Source organism: Octopus bimaculoides, chromosome 2 (assembly GCF_046866305.1).
Source record: "Octopus bimaculoides isolate indiv1 chromosome 2, ASM4686630v1, whole genome shotgun sequence".
Lineage (NCBI taxonomy): Eukaryota > Metazoa > Mollusca > Cephalopoda > Octopoda > Octopodidae > Octopus > Octopus bimaculoides.
Window position 1 is genome coordinate 101,204,464 of NC_142929.1, and position 20,969 is coordinate 101,225,432.

Here is a 20,969-nt window from a genome sequence, read left to right on the forward strand (position 1 = left end):
AAAACTAAAACACAGAGAGTGAAGCTACTTGGCACAGATTGACCTTGAACTCTGGAGTGCATGTACACTAAGTTTTAAGGTTCTAGCTCACATCTGCTGTTTACAGCAGTGCTATGCAGGAAGGTGCAAATTTTGCCAAAAGCTTGGCGACACCTGCTCAAAGGCCTACACAAAGTTTTCAAGAAGTTTTCATCGTTTTCAACACAATCAAGGAGATCTTGTGCAACTGGAACCGGAGTGTTTTTTTTGTCACCTGAAAGCAGTTTTGGCACAAACTTGGGAGACAGGCGTCTCATACTCAAATATTCGGTGATAACGGACTGAACTGTAACTAATCTGCACATCCCCTGATAATTCTCCGATGAAGGGATATAATAAATATCCTGGAAACAGCTGTAAGACCTTCTATTTATAAATGTTCTAAAATCTTCACAGCCTTGATTTTTCATCTCATTCTGAAAAAAATTTTATAAATATATATAAATATATATCTATTTACATATATATTTAAATATATATGTAATCTGAATGCTAAAGGGTTGACTGATGCACCTCATCTTCTACACATGCTGATATCTGCATCAATTTGTCTTCAGCTGCATCCTGAAAAACATGCTATGAATAGTATAAATACACACACACATATATACATGTATGTATATGTGTGTGAGTGTCAGTATGTTTGTGTCACTTTGTCCTGACATCGAGCGATTGTTGCAAATGAGTGTCACAGTCGCACAAGCAGTATATCATTCATTTCCAATATTCTGTGGAAAACATGTCTGGTCAAGGGGAAATTTTAATTATGTTGCTTGGAAACAGATAAAGGTTGGCAACAGGGAGGGCATCTGTCTGAAGAAAATCTACTTAATAATGTCCATCAGATTCATTCATGCATGGAAAAGTGGATGTTAAAACAAGGATGATGATACATACATACGTGTATACACACACACATAGAGGCAAGAACACATGTCTACACTTAGTAAAACATACACATACATAAATTTATGAGTATATGAAACCATTTTCATGTACATATTGATTTTTATTACTGGCACAAGGCCAGAAATGTTTGTTTGTTTGTTTGGTGTGGGTGGAGTGGAGGTGAGAGGGCACACTGATTACACCATCTTTGTACTTGACCATACTCATTTTATTAATTACAGAGAAAATGAAAATAAAGTCAGACCGTAAGTAGAATTTTAGCTCAGAATATAAAAGAATATATCTAAATACTACAAAAGTACGTTTGTCTACACTCTACCATTATTATATCATTAATCACAGTGAAGTTGCTGTTTGATCCCAGATCAGTCCTGATCAGGTAAACCTTTGATAAAAGGAATTCTAGCCAAAACCAGTTCATGTCTTTTTTTCGAGCTTTATGTATTCCAGACTACACTGTTTTTTTTTATATATAAAAATGGGAGTGTATGTGTGGTTTAAAAGAGATTTGGCTGTTATTTCTAGTAAGTGGTGCAAGAACATAGATGCTCTCCTATTAGCTCATTAACAATTGTGAGTGGTACAAGGTGACTAAGTGGTTAAGAGAATGTACTTCTCACACATCAACAGTATGATGTAGGCATACATTGATATTTAGACATGAACCTTTTAATGTATTTTAATTAACTCAGGCGGCGAGCTGGCAGAATCGTTAGCACACCGGGCAAAATGCTTAGGCGTGCTTCATCCATCTATACGTTCTGAGCTCAAATTCCAGTGAGGTCAACTTTTCCTTTCATTCTTCCGAGGTCGATAATACAAGTATCAGGTGAGGTAATCGTCTTACCTCCTCCTCCAAACTTGCTGGCCTTGTGCCGAAATTTAAAACCAATAATCTCTTTATTATAATGAGACTCACACTCAACTGGGTATTGTTACTGATCTACTCCAATTAAGCAGACCTATGACCAAATGTGTTCCAGGTGTGACCATGCCATCTTTTTGTATACGTAGGACTGCATTGTGCAATGTGTCCATTTCTAAGATATGATTTTAGAGAGATTTGGCTGCTATTTCCTAACAAGTTGGAAAACTGTGTAGAGGCTTCCTTCTTGGATTGGCTCAAGTGTGTGTTATGTTGCTGGTGGTGTTATTTGATTAAATTCAAGAATTTATGAAGTAGACATTGATATTTAAAAATTCGTAATAAAACTAGAGCGCAGAGGCACGCAGTGAAGGAGTAAATTACATGTAACACATATTTTAATGCTTATTTGCTATTATTTCACATTTATTTATTTATGTTTGTTAAATCCTTCTAATGTCAGCTCTTTGTAGATTAAAAAGGCGGCTGTGTGAGAAACAGATGTAATTGAAATATCCAGAAATATCCGAAGAATTTCACAGTTTAGCCACAGAATAATAACAATGAAACACACGCACACATACATTACAAGCACACACACACACATACGCATACATAATTTGTACATAATTTGTAAGGCGAAGCTTAAAATCTTTCCGCAACATTTTATAATGGAGATGATGATGTGTAGAAGAATGCTAAACATCTTAGCTACACACACACACACGAGTACTATAAGGAAATTCTTTGTAAACAACGAATTGAAATGCGATAATGATGTTTTGGGGTTTTTTTCTTTTCATTTTGTTTTGTTTTCGTCCCCACCCCTTTATTTTAATAAAAATGTTTTAAAAATGAACTATACATTTCTGGTTGAAATACATATTCTACATTTCAGTAAATACAAATGAAAATTGAAACCTTGCTTTATAATACATGCATGTATGTATGTGTGTGTGGTCTGTGTGCGCGGGTAGGGGTGTAATAATAGCAATAATGATGCTAATAATAATCATCATAATGAAAAAGAAAAAAAATGAAGGCAAAATGAGTCATGGGAGATGAAGAGTTCGAGTGAGAGGAAGGGAGACATGAGAAAAATATCAACGCCCTTAATGTAAGTTTACCGTTTCTATACGGTGTGTGTGTGTGTGTGTGCGAGTATGCGTATATGAGAGAGTACGTGGTGGAATGAGTAAGTATGTGTGCGGTGGTGTTTCCAGCACCATCCAGCCTACCACCCCCGCCTCATGTGAATAACCAAACTGTAGCAGCGACTTTCGTTGGCAGCGACAACAGCTTTACAACAATCATTATTATTATTATTATTAACTGTTGTAAAAGTAGCAGCTTTTGTTATTGTAGTAGCAGTAGTTGTTGCAGCCGTAGGTGATAGAATTCTAGTGAAATGAGGAACCATTCTACATTACGCACAGAGTTCACTGTGTGTGTGTATGCATGTATGTATATACATATATACACACACATACACACACACACATTATAACACCAAGAACGATAGTGACATATCGGTGATATTAAATGAGGGTGTTTCTACAACCGAAGAGGTACCCAAACTAAAGATGCGTGGGATGTGATAAAAAAAAAAATTTTAACCACCATAGTTTGACAAAAAGGATTTGATTAAAAACCGTAAGGGTGGGTTTTTGTGCGAGTTGCTTTCCTTAAATATCATCTTGTGGAAAATAATGGTCGTGGTTGCTGGGCAAGTTTTATTTTTAGAAGCTCAGAAGTGCAAATATGGTGCAAACATGGCTATGTGGTTAAGAAGTTCGCTTCGCATACACGTGGCTCCTGGTTCGATACTAGAACGAGCACCTTGAGCAAGTAACTTCGGGATGTGAGAAGAATTTGGTAGACACAAACTATTCAGAAAGCTATACACACTATAAATTATATGTCCAGATGTCCTGCATATATCCAAGTGTGTGTGTGTGTGTATATATATATATATATATATATATATATATGTATATGTATAATTCTCAGACAGTTGTCAGTAAGTCAGAGAAAAAATACATTCAATGATAAGTGAAGAGCGGTTACATTTTTATATATCGCCGAACAGTATATTACTGGTTATGGTAGTATAACCCGATATTGTGGCATATAATATATATATGATACGCATGTGTAGTGATATCTTGTGAGCAACGGTATTTGAAAGTGTCATTGGATTATCTTCATCATATAATTTCTTACACAGGCACAGTGATGTGAATGGGCGCTAAGCTAGATTGACTGTGACAGCGAAACAGAGAGTACTTGTCACTGTGATTTCAACATCGTGGGAGTGTTAAAAAAATTGTTTACACGTTTTACAAATCACAAAATTATGTAAACAAGTACTACTTGATATATATTGCGTTCACTGACTGCAATTCGGTTTCGAATCTCAGTTTTAGAGTAGATAATGTCCTTGAGAAAAAAATGTGAATACGAATACCATTTCTTTATTTTCTCTTTCCTTAAAAATTTCGTTTGGAACCTATGATTCAAATATGTCGTTGTTTATCCCCCACGTCACCCTTAATCGAGGAAGATGTATGATGAAAGCTGTTCCAGCGGTGCCTATCTCGTCTTAATTCTTTAATATAGCAAGGACTAAACTGTCAAATGTATCCCGCTTGGTGTTGAAAGGAACAATTTGCCTTGTAAAGCGCCAACCTAGCAAGAGCATCTGCGTAAAGGCTCCGTTGTTGGTTAGCCCCACGTCAACTGTAACTGAGCAGACGTATGATCAAAGGTATTCTAGCCATGACTATCCAGTCTTTGTTTTTCAACCAAAAGGGTATGATTTGAAGGATATTTGGCAGCTATTTCTAATAAATCGAGTGACTACAAAGATGCTCCTTTGTATGTTGGAATGACTGATACAAGAGGGTTCGGCTCGAAACGTTAGATATTTTGGTATTTTTCAGGCATCACAACAGAGGTTATCTTTTATTCTATTATTTTTTTCTTTTCCTACTCTTACTTTTCACTGTCGATAGACCATTTTTAACTTGCCTAATATTCTAACGATAATATATTGTTTGCAAGGTATCACTTTTGGACGCCTTCCGTTCTCATGCTGAAATCCTATTGATACCGGCATTCTTTTTCAGTATCGATAACACAAGTACCAACACTACATCGAAATTAAATAAATGGCTAGGATGAGCATCACAGCTCACAGCCTCTCAATTCCTCTCGCCTAAACATTACGAGCACATAATATAATATATATCAATGGTTGTTTAGCCACAGGTTAACTTTGATTGGACAGGCCTATCAACAAAGGTGTTCAGTTTATGTAGGACCATCTTCGATTCTAAGACAGTTTTGTGTAATTGCTCAAGTGGTGGGGGATAAAAATATATCATTATATTCATATACAAAAGGCAGTGAGCTGGCAGAAATTGACAGAACATACTACTACTTCCATACTTGATCTCGTCTCTTCAAATTAAACTGATATTAACAGTACCGTTCATACTTTCGAGGTTTTTTAAATAACAGTAAATATACACTAGTGCGATTTAATTAACCATAAGCTCTTTCCCACAAAATTTGACCTTGTCAAAAGAAAATGTGAATCGGAAATAACAAATACAATTCTTAACAAGTAACAACGCGAGTAAACGAAATGCTCTTTTGGTATTAGCAATGTTAGAGAATGAAAGAAAGAAATCAAAATGCAATAATGAGATTTAAAAGAAGACGAAAATGAAAGAATGAGTTGAGTCATCAACTTTTTTTTATCAATTCTTTCTCGTGAAGTTAACACACAGGTGAAGTAAATTAGATGATCGTTCCGCATGAGTTGATGTTGCTTTACAACTGTTAACTTGAGTAAGAGTGATTCACCTGATAGAGGTACTAACATGATGTTATGTTGATAAATCATCAGCATTTGTCACTGAAGACGCCAGAGGAAGACGCTTATGGAAAGAAGCTTGCATTTATTTTTTTCATCTACCATAAATAATACAAGGCAGTACAAGAATTAAAACGCAAAAGGTCCTTCGCATTTTCAGTATGAAATCCACCCCCTAAAAGCCTTCCTTCTTTTCCACCCGCCCACTTCTTCGCTTGTTGTGTGTGAGTGTGGAAAGCGAATAGTTAATAGTGGTTCCATCCTGAACATCATTAACAACACATGACCTGACAAGATAAATAACAGACAAAAAGATCGATAAAATCGTCGTCTCACGATGTCGAATCGAACTAGTAAAAACGTTCATGTGCGTGTGAAAGATATTGTGTTGCAGTGGAGATAGCAAGTAACAAGGTACGCTGAATGAAAGAGAAATACAGACTAAGAGAAAAAGAAAGAGAGAATGAGGGAGAAGTGAAGAATGTTTCATGTCGGCGCCATTTTGAATAGATCTGGCGGCTGATTAAAGACGGGAAGCTAGGTGAAGAAGTTGCCGGTGAGAGATGCACCTGCCCGTAGCAATTAGTCATCGAAGAATATAAAATATAGTAGCTAATGATGTCAAGCCGGTCGAGAGAGTGACCGGACAACAGTTAAGCATACAGATGTGAATGAAATACGATCAAAAGATAATAGACGAATAAATAAAATCTATTTTGATCGTGGAATAAAATGTAATATGACATTGTATTCGTAAACAGGAGCGAGTTGCTTCTCTTGCATAGAGATAAAAGACTACTGTAACGGTAAAAAAAAAAAGAAAATCTATTTTCTTTGTAAAGTACTAATGTCAATTTAACCTAGCTTGACAGTCGATCTTAGCGGTGAAGCCCTGCATTTCATTAAATGACAATATATACATGCATATACATAATTTTATTATTATTATCATTATTATTATACACCCACTGCATCATAATATATATATATATATATATATATATATATATATATTCTAAATCAACGATTTTCTTTAAGGATTATTTAAATGACATTGAAAGTTGCATGACAAGAGAGATTAATCAGTGTAGAGGTGATTACTTTAGATAGGTATGAGAGATAAGCGAATTTAGAAGATTAAGTAAATTAAAATCGATTTAATTAAACGCTTGTAACAATCAATTCACAAGACTCAGCAAAAATCTGCATGTTTCTAACATTCACCTATTCTAAGTGTCACCATATCTATGTGTGTGTGTCTGTGTGTTACAAAGCAATCTACCTCCGTAAAAATATGCATGTTTCAAATGAGTTTATCCTATACTGCGGTTAAAAATTCACTTTTTGGAGATCACTTACATAAAATATATGGTTAACCTTCATTATTCAATTTGATCTATCAATAATCAAGAAAGGACAAATCTAAGAAAAATGGTGTTACATGCAACGAAAGAAAGGATAGGTGCATTTTCTCACTTATTTCTTATGCACGAGCCCTTGTGTAAGTCTACACTCGAAAGCCATTATCACATATTTTGGCTTAGTTTAACAAAATGCCAGCAACTAAAATGTTCTTACCCATTTCGAAAGTCCTTGGTTGGCACCGATGAGGGCACCGACCACGAAATTAAATCCAGGAAGTTAGACCACTTGGTTACATTTCCTTGGAGTCGATAGAAGCGTGGAGCAGCACAACATCGAAGACGAGGAGATAGCTTAACAACCCGTCTCTCCCCCTTCCTGGGCGATACCATTCAATTAGATTACTCCAACGGTTGTTCTCTCTCTATTTTTGTTTCTCTCTCTTTCTCTCCCTCTATCCCTCTTTATTTCTTTCTGAATATATATATATTTTTTTCTGTTTACTGAAACATTGTTAACATAAGATATATATATATAATATTATGCAACAGAAATGTCCTATCTCTGCAAGAAATAGGTATATGGAGTGGCTTCAACTAATATATTTATAACGTCATATTTATTTATTTATTTATTATTCTGAAAACCAAAACATATTTATGAAAGATAACCTTAATACCAAGTAGAATTTCATATTTCACACCTTTTGGAATATTTTATTCCAAGTACACCTTGTGTATGAACTATATCAACACTGCTAAACACTGCTAATATTATACATACATATGTGTGTGTGTGTTACTTTATTTCTCAAGAGTGTTTATATGTTTATAATAGTTATAAAACTAATATATGAATATTTGTTTCTACACACACACAAATACACGCGTACGTACACTTATTTAAGGAGATTATCTATGTGTGACTTTCAATATTTTATTCATTGCTAAATGTTTATTCGTTTCTTGTTATAATTACATCGTTTGATATTCTTTACGCGTAATACAGAAGTTTGACAAGTTTGTGCTATATGGGGGAGGGGCACCAGCCCGCTCTGCCAACAGTTACCTCACGCAAAACCCTTAACATTTACATAGTACGCGCGGGAAATTACATTATTTTTCGTAACTTGACGTTTCCTAAGGATTTTCATAACTTTGCGTGAAACTATCAATTCTGCCTTATTGGCAAGACTTCCTTTTGCCCCCCCCCCCCCCCAGCACCACCACCCCCTTTTTTAATTTAATTTAATTTTTTTTACATAAACCCCCGTTTTCGGTTACGGAGAATACGAATTTGCAAAAAAAAAATGGCAAAAATCGGCTTTTGAAATTACATCACCTAATTTCTTCATTTTTAACTAGGGTTTTAAGTTACAGTTCAGGTTTTAGGGTTAGGGAAAAAAAGTGAAAAATGAAGAAATGGGGGGTGGATTTCAAAATGCCGATTTTTGGCAATTTTCCGGAATCTCCGTACCCGAAAACGGGGGTTTTTGGCAAAAAAAAAAAAATTCGGGAGAAAATGGTGGGGACTTCCTATGATTTATTTATCATTATCATTTTGTTATTCTCATTATTTATCATATTGATATGATGTGGGTGTATATCAGACTCACAGAATATTGTTTGGCACTTGCCTGTGTGTAAGTGCTCTGTTAGGATTCTTCATGTAGCTAATGGGATAATCCGTTAGAAATCTAGACGAATGAAACAAAGGTGTGTGTGTGTGTGTCCATATGTATGTATGTATACGCGTGCGCGCAACAGCAACAATTTTCGATTATCAGAATAACACGGAGTATGAATTGGTGAAGTTTCGGCTTTCAATGAATTATATTTTCTGTATTGGGTCCTCTCTTTTCTCGTTCATATCATTATCATCACCATCGTCGTTTCAATGTCCACTTTTCCACTCCAGCATGGGTCGGATGGAATTTGTTTAGGCGCATTTTTCTCTGGCTGGATGCCCTTCATGTCACCAACCCTTGTTCCAAGTAAGATTATATTTCCCTATGACCAGACATGTTTTCATGCAAGAGTGGGAATGAAGAACAACACTTGCATAACAATAACACTTGCTTTACTGTCAAGGCAAGGAGACTGTAACACAGTCATGCGTGCGTATGGCTATGAGGTAAGAGGCTTGCTTCCCAACCACGTGTGGCACCTTAGGCAAGTGTCTTCTACAATAGGCTTGGGCTGAGCAAAGCCTTGTGAGTGGATTTGATAAATGGAAACTGGAAGAAGCCCCTTGAATATGTGTGTCTGTATTTGTCCCACCACCACCAACTCTTGACAACCGATGCTGGTGTGTTTACGTTTCCATAACTTAGTAGTTCAGCAAAAGAAACTAATAGAATAAGTACTAGGTTTAAAAAAATAAGTACTGAGGTTGATACGACTAAAAATTCTTCAAGGCAGTGCCGCAGCATGGCCACAGTCTAATGACTGAAACAAGTAAAAGATATATATACAACATGCTTCTTTCAGTTTCCCTCTACCAAATTCACTTACAAGAACCAAGGCAGCTATAGTAGACGACATGCTGGGATAGGCTGGATGATTTGACAGGATCCAAAGAGCCAGAGAATTGCTTTGAGCTCCAGTGTCTGCTTTGGCATGGTTTCTACAGCTGGATACATGTATGTAAGCATGTGTGGAGTGGCTGTGTGGTAAGTAGCTTGCTTACCAGCCACATGGTTCTGGGTTCAGTCACACTGCATGGCACCTTGGGCAAGTGTCTTCTACTATAGCCTCGGGCTGGCCAAAGCCTTGTGAGTGGATTTGGTAGATGGAAACTGAAAGAAGCCTGTTGTGTATGTGTGTTTGTCCCCCACCAACATCACTTGACATGCGATGCTGGTGTGTTTACGTTCCCATAACTTAGCAGTTCGGCAAAAAGAGACCAATAGAATAAATACTAGGTTTACAAAGAATAAGTCCTGGGGTCGATTTGCTCGACTAAAAGGTGGTGCTCCAGCATGGCCACAGTCAAATGACTGAAACAAAAGAATATATGTATATATATATACTTCTAATAAAAGGATAATTCTTTTTATTATTTAATCAGTGGCCAGCATATTAAAATACCTTTTAAGGTGAAAATTATAAACAATTATAAATAAGGGCAAAAGAAAATATTTCTGTGCCAATATGCTGAAAAAATAGACTTTATATCATCTAACCACATACAATAATTGTATATACATATATATACATACAGGGTGGGTAGAAAGTCACTAAGCATTAGAAATTGCTGATAGAATTTTTAGTTTCATTGAAGTCGTGATGAAAACACTTTTTTTAACAGACAACACTAATTGTTTTATTTCTTATTTTCCAGATGGCCAGTTGCTTGACTGTTCAGGAGCAAGCTAAGATAGCAGTACACTATGAAGTGTGAAATTCCATTGTTTTGGTTCAGAAATGATGGCATACATGGAAAGGCAAGCATGCAACACTGCATCCGGAGACAATAAAAAGTTGTCACGCAAAGCTGACAACCATGGGCTCTGTGAATGATGCAAGAAGTAGCAGCTGTCCAACCACATCCCAATCAGCGGAGAATGTGGTAACAGTGCAGGAAATGTTTAATTGCAGCCTGCAAAAATCAACACGTCAAGCAGCTTGTGAAAGTGGACTAACAAGACACAAGGTATGTATGTTGTTACCTAAAGAATTGAATTTTCATTCTTGGAAACCCCATTATATGCAGGAACGAAAACCTGAAGACTGTGACCACAAAAGTCCAGAACTCTAAGAAGTCCAGATCTCACTCCATGTAATTTTTACCTGTGGAGGTGTACAAGACAAAACCTCACACACTGGAGGACTTAGAGATATGGATTCAGACAGGTTCTCAATGATATCCCTGACGGCATCCTTCAGAAGGTTGTTCATTCCATCCCTAGCCATTTGAGGAAACTGGTTGACACCACCAGTGCTTATGTTGAAATACGAAGATTTACTTCCATTTGTCCATGTAATAAAGAACATGTGTCATTTGTTTCAATAAATTTTTTAAAGGAATATGGATTTTATTACCAATTTTTAATGCCTACTTTTCACCCATCTTGTAGATAAATGTATAGACAGACAGATAGATAGATGACCAATCTCATTTAATTACTTGTATAGTCAATCAAACTGTACTGAGAGATGTCAGACCAAATGACTTGCATAGCTATATTATCATCAACTGTCCCAAGGGCAAAGAAGATGCTCTTGAAAAAAGCAAAAAAAAACAAAAAAAACTACAGAAGTAACAAATTGTTGAACCAAGTTATGATTGTAACATTAATCTTAGTACTGTATGGATTCACACTCAACCACAAAATATTCAGTCTGGGAACCCAAGTGAACAACTTGTGTTCCCAGACTGAATATGAGTGATCTATAGATCAACCAATCAGCGTGAAGCTCTGGTGTGATATGGCTTCTCGGACGGGCTGAAATTCGCCTCCTCTTTATCCTACTTAAACAGTTTGGTGCCTAACTCACAGGCAGACCACCTTGGGCACTTGAAAGGACCACCATGGCATTCAGGCAGACCACCTCAGGCACTCAAGCAGACCACCTTGGGCACTCGGTAGGTAGCCAATTCGTCAACAGATGACTTACAGACAGGACAATTGTGTGGTATGGTGCAAAGTCTTGTTGCCAGACATAGGGTCTTCCAGCAGCTACCCTCTTGACTCAGGGCAGCACAACCTCCTCCAGGCACTTGATTTAGGCCTCTGTGTTGAGTCTGAGGCTATGTCTGTCAACGAATTGTCTGCATATGGGGCACTCAGGCAGACCACCTCAAGCAAGAAACAACTTCATACACTCACACACAGTATACCACAGCTAGCCTTCCAGAAGACACAGTGGAGTTCTCTCCTCTCAGCTGGTGGTTATTGTATCTGCATCTTTCTTTTCTAGGTAGCCAACACAAATCATGTCCATAAATAAATATTTTAAAAGTTCATGAATTTTCTTCCTTTATTATGCACACAGCCAGCCAGATTACACGATAGTGGTCTTCAACAATTCAATACACACCAACAAGCAACCACCCACATGACAGTAAAATGATCAATCAACCACATGACAGTAAAATTGATTAAGAAGAGGATCCATTTAGTTGAGATGCAATTTAGAATTTTCTCAATTCAGTGTACTACTGGAGCTCTCTTTATTGTGAAACAGCAATGGAGAAGTTTCAAGCCAAAAGTAATTCTCTCTATCTTGCATTTGTTGAAATGGAGAAAGCTTTGAGAAGGTACACTGATCTATAGGCTAGTTGTCTCTTAGAAAACTAGGAGTTCATGAATGATTGTGGACATGGCAGTGCAAGCCACATACAAAGATCCAGTTAGCAAAATGAGGATTGGTAATGAATTCAGTGAGGAATTGGGAGTGCATGTAGGTGAACACCAAGCACATTTTTCAACCCCTTCCTATTTATTATTGTTCTCTAGGTCAAAACAGGAATTTTCAGATTGGCTGCCCATGGGGACTCTTCTATGATAATGACTAAGCTCTAATAGGGAAGACTGGAAGCTTTAGAGAAATAATCCCAGACATAGACACAAAACCTAGAACGAAAAGGCTCCAGAGTACACTTAGCAAAGACTAAGGTTTTAGTAAACAGGGAAGAAGGCAGGACTCTGATACCATCAAAGAAATGGCCATGCTCAATATTCAGAAAAGTAGTGGGTAAAAGTTACTGATGGTGTATCCAATGTGATCTGACGAACAAGAAGTGTTGTGGAATCAAGACAGGCTAATAGTAAATATAAACTTTACCTATGATAAGTATATAGGAGTAGTTAGCCCTCAAAGCACCAGTTAATAAATTCCTTGCAATGCTCAGAAGTAAATGATAGCTACTGTTATCTAGGCAACCTAAACAACCAGCAGTGAGGCAGGAGTGGTAAGCATAGTAGCCAGAATTAGAATAAGGTGGGAAAAGAGAAGTTATTTCCTTTGCTGATAACAAAGTGATTCTGTGTCTGAGCAAAGGATAAGTTATACAATGCATGAATATGAACAGCAATGCTATATGGTATTGAGACTTGGACATTGGATGCAAGCATATACATCTGTTAGAAATGAATCAAGCATGATCCGTTGAATGAGTAATTTTAGTGTGCATGAACAAGGCACAAATGTACTGAAAGGGAAACTGGATTATGAATGGAATAAATTGTAATTTACAAGAATGACAGCGATACTGATATGGACATGTGTGTAGATTATGACAAATGACTGAAGAAGTGCCAGGAGATTCATGCAGAAGAAAGCACTGGAAGAGGAAGACTAAGGAAATGTTAAGAGCTGAACCTCACAAAGGAACACAACGAACAGTAGGATGCTGTGTTGGAGAGGATCCTTCCAATTCATGCAAGCAAAGAAAAGTAGATGTAAAAATGATAATGATGATAGTATAACTCTTTGATATGTTCTTATGCTGGCTCCCTGAATTGATAATCAAAATTCTAGCCCTTGTCCTTCATTCATTAAATGTAAAAGTACCCAGTATGTTCTTTACTGTACTTTAAAATTTATTGAGAGCTGGAACATTTTTCCTTAACACAAAATCCTCCTCTTTGCTCTGAGTTTATATTGTCATTTCATTAATACTAGATTTGATTTTCTGGGTGAAGATTAGTAGGATTGATATCTAATAGATACACTTCTCTAATATTTGAGTTAACAAGAGAATCACAACCTGCTGGAAATAACTGCCAAATCTTCCTCATTACACCTTGACGTTTTCAAAAAAGAAAAGGTGGGTAATATTACATTACATGATGTCATGACATAATACCACATTCACTAATCCTGAAAAAATGATGGGATGATCATGAATGGAATGTCTCTGCTCAGTCAGGATTGTGCAGGAGATAAACAACCAGCCAGTAAATGTCTGGTTATAGAAAATCAAGAAATTAGTTTTATTGCATGAGTGTCTCAACATAAATATTTATCTTTATGATTGATTGTTGAACAAAATACTTCATAGTTTTTAGCTGTGGCCTTTCATGTTTTCAGCTTAAATCCTATTGAGGTCAACTTCGTCTTTAATTGTTCCATAGTCTATAAAATAAAGTACTAGCCAAATGAATACTGAAGCAATTTATATTCCTAAAATGCATCCTAATTATGAATGGAATTATAAAAGACAAATAGCATCCAACTATTTGTCATCGGTATTAATAGTTTCTGTCAGCTTTCCAATTACTAAAAGAAGTTGAACAGATTGACTATACAGCTTCCACAGCTAACTATAATCAAGTCCTGATTATTTTTCATTCATCTTTAATTTTGATCACTGTCGTTATTTTACTCAAAAAATTTCAATACTTTTTTCAACTTTGTACTCAGCTACCAAGGGTCTCATTTTTTTTTATTTTATAAAAACTTAGTAGGCTTCATCCATTCCAGATTAGCTTTTAAATTAGATTCTTCTCTTTTTATGACTTTCTCAATGGCATTAATAATATAAATGTTCACATTAACTTCAGCTATAAATTTGAAACTTGGTTACACCCAATTCATTGACCAATTAGCTATTGCTCTACTGCCAAGTTAGTTGCTAAATATTTATAAACTTCCATATTCTAAGTTAAAAACATTTTTTTTTAAATTCTAAATCGTGTGCCCCAAATTCAGGTCTTAATTTACCCAAGCTTTAAAGCTTCTCCTTTTCTTCAAACATCTGTCCTGAATCACGCAGACATGTTCCATTATAAAAAAAATGTTAGGCTTCTGTTCTCATCACAACTTGAAGTAATTATTAAAAGCCATATAGTGTCTAATGTAATTTATTTAAAAATCAAGCTGCTAATTAACAATTGTTGGTATTCTTTGTGCTAATTTTTGTCATAAACTCCAAATCTAAATGGAGTACATTTATATGTTTGACAGTTATTGAATGTCCTATCTGTTGGGGTTGAGTAGCAAACAATTTATTTTGGAAACAAGTGAGATAATTGTGAAGGTAGAAACATTAGTTTATTGCAGTAAAATGTTCACAGTGCTTCATGTGACAAAAAAGTGGTAAGCACATTGCAGCATAATCAGTGATTACCCAGTAAGTGATAGACATACATGGTTTGAGTCCCTGCAGTGGACCTGTTGTTATTTTTCTCTCCCAAATTAGTGTGTATGTCTTTTACTATAGCCTGAAGCTGACTGAGTAATACCATGTGATTGAAATTAACAGACAGGAACTGTATGAAAGGCCCTTGTGTGTACATGTATGTGTATGTGGGTGCAAGAGAGTGAGAGAGAGTGTGTATATGTGCATGTGTAGGTTGTGTGTATATATGTGTGTATGTGTGTATGAGTTTAATCTTCATATGTCCTCACATAGACATCATTTGTGTGATAGTGATGGTGACTTGGTAAATGTATCAGCCAAATCTCCAGCAAATGCTTAAACGTCTTTAAAATGAAACCTCATTCCAGGTTCTGATTCCTAAAACAGTATATCCACAATATTTATAAGCTCATCCCCTCCTAGAATGTTGATCATATCGTGAAGTCTCCTGCAAAGTAAACAACCAAAGATCTTATATCTACATAGATTGAAGATTGAAGATATCAATTACTTTTACACATACTGTTAGTTGCTTCTGTGCTATATGTCTTCAACATAGTTGACCAGAGATATGCTGAACAAAACCATTTCCTTATTAAAAATACTCACCCTTACAGTAATCTCTGCTTCCTCTAATGATACTACAATATAATTTCCCCTTCAAATTTGTTGACTTTGTTGCACTTCTCATCAATCCTACCTTTGGCACCCTCATCACCCTCGATACTCCGCTTTTTGTTTCAACTCAACACTGTACATAAAATACAATACCTCATTATAACCTATGTCTGTTCCTGCAACACTTGTTCCTACAGATTTTTCAAGTTCTGTGTAAATTGTATCAAACTCACTTGACTATAGCTGATCTGAAAGGACACAACAATACAAAAACGCAACAACTATAGACACACTCCCAATTCTATGTTTTAATTGATGTACTAAAAAAAAAAAAAAACTTTCAACAATTATTACTAGAACTATAAATGCATGAGAAGAAAAAAAATGTTTAAAGTGAAAAATAGTAAATTAAATTTTCCTCATTTGCTTTCAAACAAAAGCTTTTTGATAAAACCAATTGCATATTACTATCCTGCTTTTATATGTCTCAGTAAATTTCTAATTAATGTTTTAAAAATCAATTAGTTAACCCTTTCATTACCATATTTCTGTTGAGATACACTGTTTTTGTTTCAATTAATTTTGAAAATAATGAAGTATTTAGGAAAGTATATTTGTCATTATATATCTGATGTTTGGAACAAAGATTAACATGAAATCTTAATGGTAGATTTTAATTTAGATCACTTTAAAACCAGAAGTTGGTATCATGGAACCAAGGATGATCTCAAGCAAGTTTCCTCATTTTAAGGTTGATTTTTAAAAAATATATATATGTATTATAAATTAGTCTGTGGAGAAAGGGAAATGCCTGAACACTTTTTGCAAGATCTCTCAAATTGATTAGATTGATGTGGTTGACATTCAGTTTACACAACTGTACTGCATTGTTGTCTGTAAGAGAAACATAGAGGAAGGGAATTCCATAGAGTTACAATTCTGGTAAAGGAGAGAGGTTCAGGAAAACGATTTCATACAGTTATTAGAAGAGATGGGAGAAAGGATGGAGACTGTATGCAAACAAATAGTTCAGAGGCTGTTGTAGTAGCAACATTTAATTAGCCATGTAAACCCACCCATTCACAACAGTATAGTATATCTAGAGTGTGCTGTAACTTCATTATTCTGAAGAATATTTAATTAGATATAAATTGAGATTATAGTTGACTTATTTTCAGGATCTTCCTTCTGCATCATCACCATTTTATTGACCATTTTTTCATGTCAGCATGAGTTAGATGGATATGCCACTTCTCTTTATCCTGTGTCATTTGTGAAGCCCAACACTTTCAGATCTGATCTCTCTACATATTTCCATAGTGACCTTCTGTGTAAGGTACTCATATCATCCACTATTGGCATATAACATTTGCATCCATAGTCCATATAATTGCATTCATAGTCTATTCACATTCCATCTCCATTCTGATAAGCACATTTTTTTTTAAGCACACTTTTTTAACCTTGAGAAAAGAAAACCGTTGGAAAACAGTTTATAGCAGAGACTCCAGCAAAGAAGATCTGAAGAAGAAATTGTAATTCCGAAATATCATCGGAATATAGATAACCAAATTACAACAGGTATATAGTCCATTGTTTGTTCTATAGTGCATTGTCGTACTATTCTAAACTTTTTATTTGATAATTTTATTATGGTCCTAAATGAATTAGAATCACTGACAATGTGTTGCTAATCCACAGATTTCCAAATGGCACCAGTACCAAAGTAAATTCATTGCATTTTATTTAGATGGGTTTCTTATTTCAATCATCACTCAACTTTGTCTTTGAGTCTTCTGGGATTTATTGAATAAAGTATCAAACAAATATTGGTTTCAAATTTTGGCACAAAGCCAGCAATTTTGGGAGAGGGACCATGTTGGCTCGATTGACCCCAGTGCTCAACTGGTACTTATTTCATTGACCCCGAAAGGATGAAAGACTAAGTTGACCCTGGTAGATTTGAACTCAAAATGTAAGAATGGATGAAATGCCACTAAGCATTTTGCCCAGCATGCTCACTGCTTTACAGTATCAATTAAAAATTAGTGTCAATATAATTGGCTGTTCCTTCTCCTCCTCAGATTTGTGCTCCTATACCTAAGTTAGATATCATTATTTTAATTCATTTAAATATTCCATGTATGCAAAAATGCAAAACACTAAAATCTAACCTCCATGTTGAAAATATTTATTATTAACATCGTTATTGAAACTATTATTATTTATCTAGGAACAGTTAATGTGTTAGTGTCATGAAGGGACAATATGAATGAGAAGAGTTTGTTATGACTCCCAAATCACTTTCAGAAGAGAGACATGAGTAGCAGAGGATTACAAAAGGGATTGTGTAGCTACAAAACACTCAACTACTTGTGACTCTGCTGCTCTGCTCTCGTATCACTTGAATTTTAATTCCTGCTGTACAGGTTAATAAGTTGGGATGGGGTTGGGTTCTGTGTCACAATCAAAGTCACAGTCAATTCTTGTAGTAGGATATGAACTTATAAGTTGATAGTTTGAAATCTTACTTACAAAGCCATTGTGTTTATTTAAATCACTTTTCATTGAGTGCTGTTACGTGGTGCGTTTATACAGTTTTATAAACTTACCTAATGTTGATATTTGTTTGAAATGTCCTTCTGTATCTCCTTTCATTGACTCAAAACTTCAGATCAAGGAATGTCATATGAGAACTGCACTTCACTTACCTTTATGTACATTCTGATTGAAAATGAGATTAAAAAAAAAACACACTAAATGTATTATATTGAAAAAAAAAACTGACAGGAGACCAAATTAATGGTGTTTGATTTATTTTAAAACTGCACATGCAACAGAAGACTGATTTCATTGGTCATCAACTAGAAACCTTTTACATAGAGTGTTTACAGTGATATAACAAACTTTTATCCTTTGTGTACACAATACTTGAATGAAGTAGGTCAGTTCAGTGAAAAATAACTAACATATTGAAGAATACTTTAGAATTATAAAAAAAAAAAGGACAAGAAATTTAGGACACCTTTCCTAATACAACAGGACATTACTAACAAGCTGAATCATAACTTGTAAGTTACTCAACTATAAAAACAATTCATATTCTGAATCCAAACCCTACCAAGATCACTCCCTTTACTTTCCCTTTATCTGTGGTGAATAAAATACTCATCAAGTCCTGGGAGTTGATTCAAAACTCATATCAAGCATCCTAAAATATGAATGGAATTAAAATAGAAGCTTGATCCAATCCACCATTAGATTTCCATATTGTCATTGTTGCTCATAGAACTAAATATCTAACGTTTATTTGCTTTGCAACCTTCACAAACATCCATATACTATATTTTTCATGACTACAACTTTATGTTGATGGAAATATTCATCCTTCAGTAGCCTCTTCATACAACAATAAATATACTCTCTCACTTTTGACTTGTGTGACATGTGACCATCCACAGTTACACCCAACTAGTTATGGCCATGCATAAAATAAATTCAAATATTCTTTTACACTGCATAGAAATTTTCTATCCACAATACAAAAGTTAGTACCTTTGTAAGGGACGACCGTGCGAACTCAAAAAGGAGAAATGGTGACGAATGGTAAAACAGAGGACTCCTTTTATTTAAACGCGTCACACGGTCGAACACACAATAATATATATTGAAGATGATATACTAATATGTTATGCGACGATAACATAGATGACCAGCAATGAAAGACCACAACCGTATTAGATGAATAACAGAGATATTTATTGTAGCGTTAAAGATGTATGTCTGTGTGAGAGTGTGAATGCGACATATAATAACATAATCAAAGACAGGCCGTCATACAAAGAAAAGTGTGCATGTGAGTGATACATGTGTGTATGAGAAATATTACAGCAGAGAAAAAGAGAGTCAATAACACGTGAGCAATTATATACCAGTTCTTGTGTACACTATAGGAAAAGTTCTGTATGTGAAAGTGAGTTGGCTGAGTGTGGCAGAGCTGATCACTAGTTGCGATGTCGTGGCATCGATGCCGGGCCGTGATTCTTGTTATACAGATGTTCGTTGCTGGCTGAGAATTTCTTGTCTGTTTAAGAACTCTTGTCTGTTTATTTACCGTGGTGAAGCTGAGTCACCTAACAGAATCGAAGAGAGAGATGTGCCGCGGTAGTTTGGTGTGGTGTACATAGTAAGTCGTGTTGACGCTGGTGGTGTAGAGGCTGCTTGGTAGTAGTCGTAGAAACGTGTTGCTGATGTGGCGACGGCGGTGGTCATCGTTGGCTGGACGAAGCTGTTGAAGTGGTCGCTGGAACTGCTGCTGCTGTCGTGTGGTACACGGAACAGTTCTCAAAGAGAAACTGGACCGAGACAAATTTGTGGGGTATGAGTTGATCTATTTATAGCGTTAAGAGGGCTCCAAATGCCTTCAGAATTTTACTCTATCACGTGACCTTATTAGGGGCCGTGATTGGTCAGTTTGCGTTCTGGCGGGAAAGGTTCGAAGAAGTTGCCGATTCGAATAATAATCAGTCATGTGATGACAAGGAATGGGTTCTCTACTACGCTCGCATTTATTTATATTTAAATGAGAAGAATGGTGATAGCAGTTTTGTATCTAATGGCTGTAGGTAGTTTCACTACACCTTCCAGCATCAGCATCCCATTTTCTCTGAGTGTTAGCAATACTTTTGCAGTCATATCACAAGTAGCTCATTAAGCTTCTACACATTTATCACCCCTAACATGTATGAAAGGTGAATTAGTCCATTTTCTAATAATCCTTTCTATTATAGGCACAAGGCCTGAAATTTTGGGGAAAGGGATAAGTCGGTTACATCGACCCCAGTGCTCAAGTGGTATTTATTTTATCGACCCTGAAAGGATGAAAGGTAAAGTCAACCCTGGCAGAATTTGAACTCAGAACATAAAGACAGATGAAATGCTGCTTAGCATTTTGCCCAGCATGCTAATGATTCTGCCAGCTTGCCACATTAATCCATTTTATAATAATGCAGTGGTAAACAGAGTAAATAGCATGACTTGGAAGATTAAATGAAAGAAGTAGCAAAAAAATGGGAAAATAGAAATGCTATCCCACATGTTATAAGCCAAAAAGGGTTTGGCCACCATGTAACTTATAAAAAGCAGAAGTGACAGGAACCTAGCAATGATATAAAATTACCTCCACCGACTAAAGAGGGAATCAAACCG

At 35.8% G+C, this 20,969-nt stretch overlaps 1 protein-coding gene and 1 long non-coding RNA gene across 19 annotated transcripts in view; one reads left to right on the plus strand and one right to left on the minus strand.

Annotated features, from left to right (window-relative positions):
* LOC106868823 (dematin) overlaps positions 1 to 7,419 on the minus strand; it is a 157,005-nt gene extending 149,586 nt beyond the window's left edge. For all 18 annotated transcript variants that reach the window (XM_089347304.1, XM_014914247.3, XM_089347306.1 and 15 more), the window contains exon 1: positions 7,272 to 7,419. In XM_089347304.1, coding sequence (XP_089203430.1) covers positions 7,272 to 7,275 — 4 coding nt within the window. In that variant the 5' untranslated portion in view covers positions 7,276 to 7,419. The remainder of the gene's footprint in view (positions 1 to 7,271) is intronic.
* Positions 7,420 to 10,414: 2,995 nt separating this feature from the next.
* The window catches only part of LOC128251592 (uncharacterized), a 64,721-nt gene continuing 54,166 nt past the window's right edge, over positions 10,415 to 20,969 (plus strand). Inside the window, exon 1 of the long non-coding RNA XR_008267193.2 lies at positions 10,415 to 10,709. This is a non-coding gene — a long non-coding RNA (uncharacterized LOC128251592). The remainder of the gene's footprint in view (positions 10,710 to 20,969) is intronic.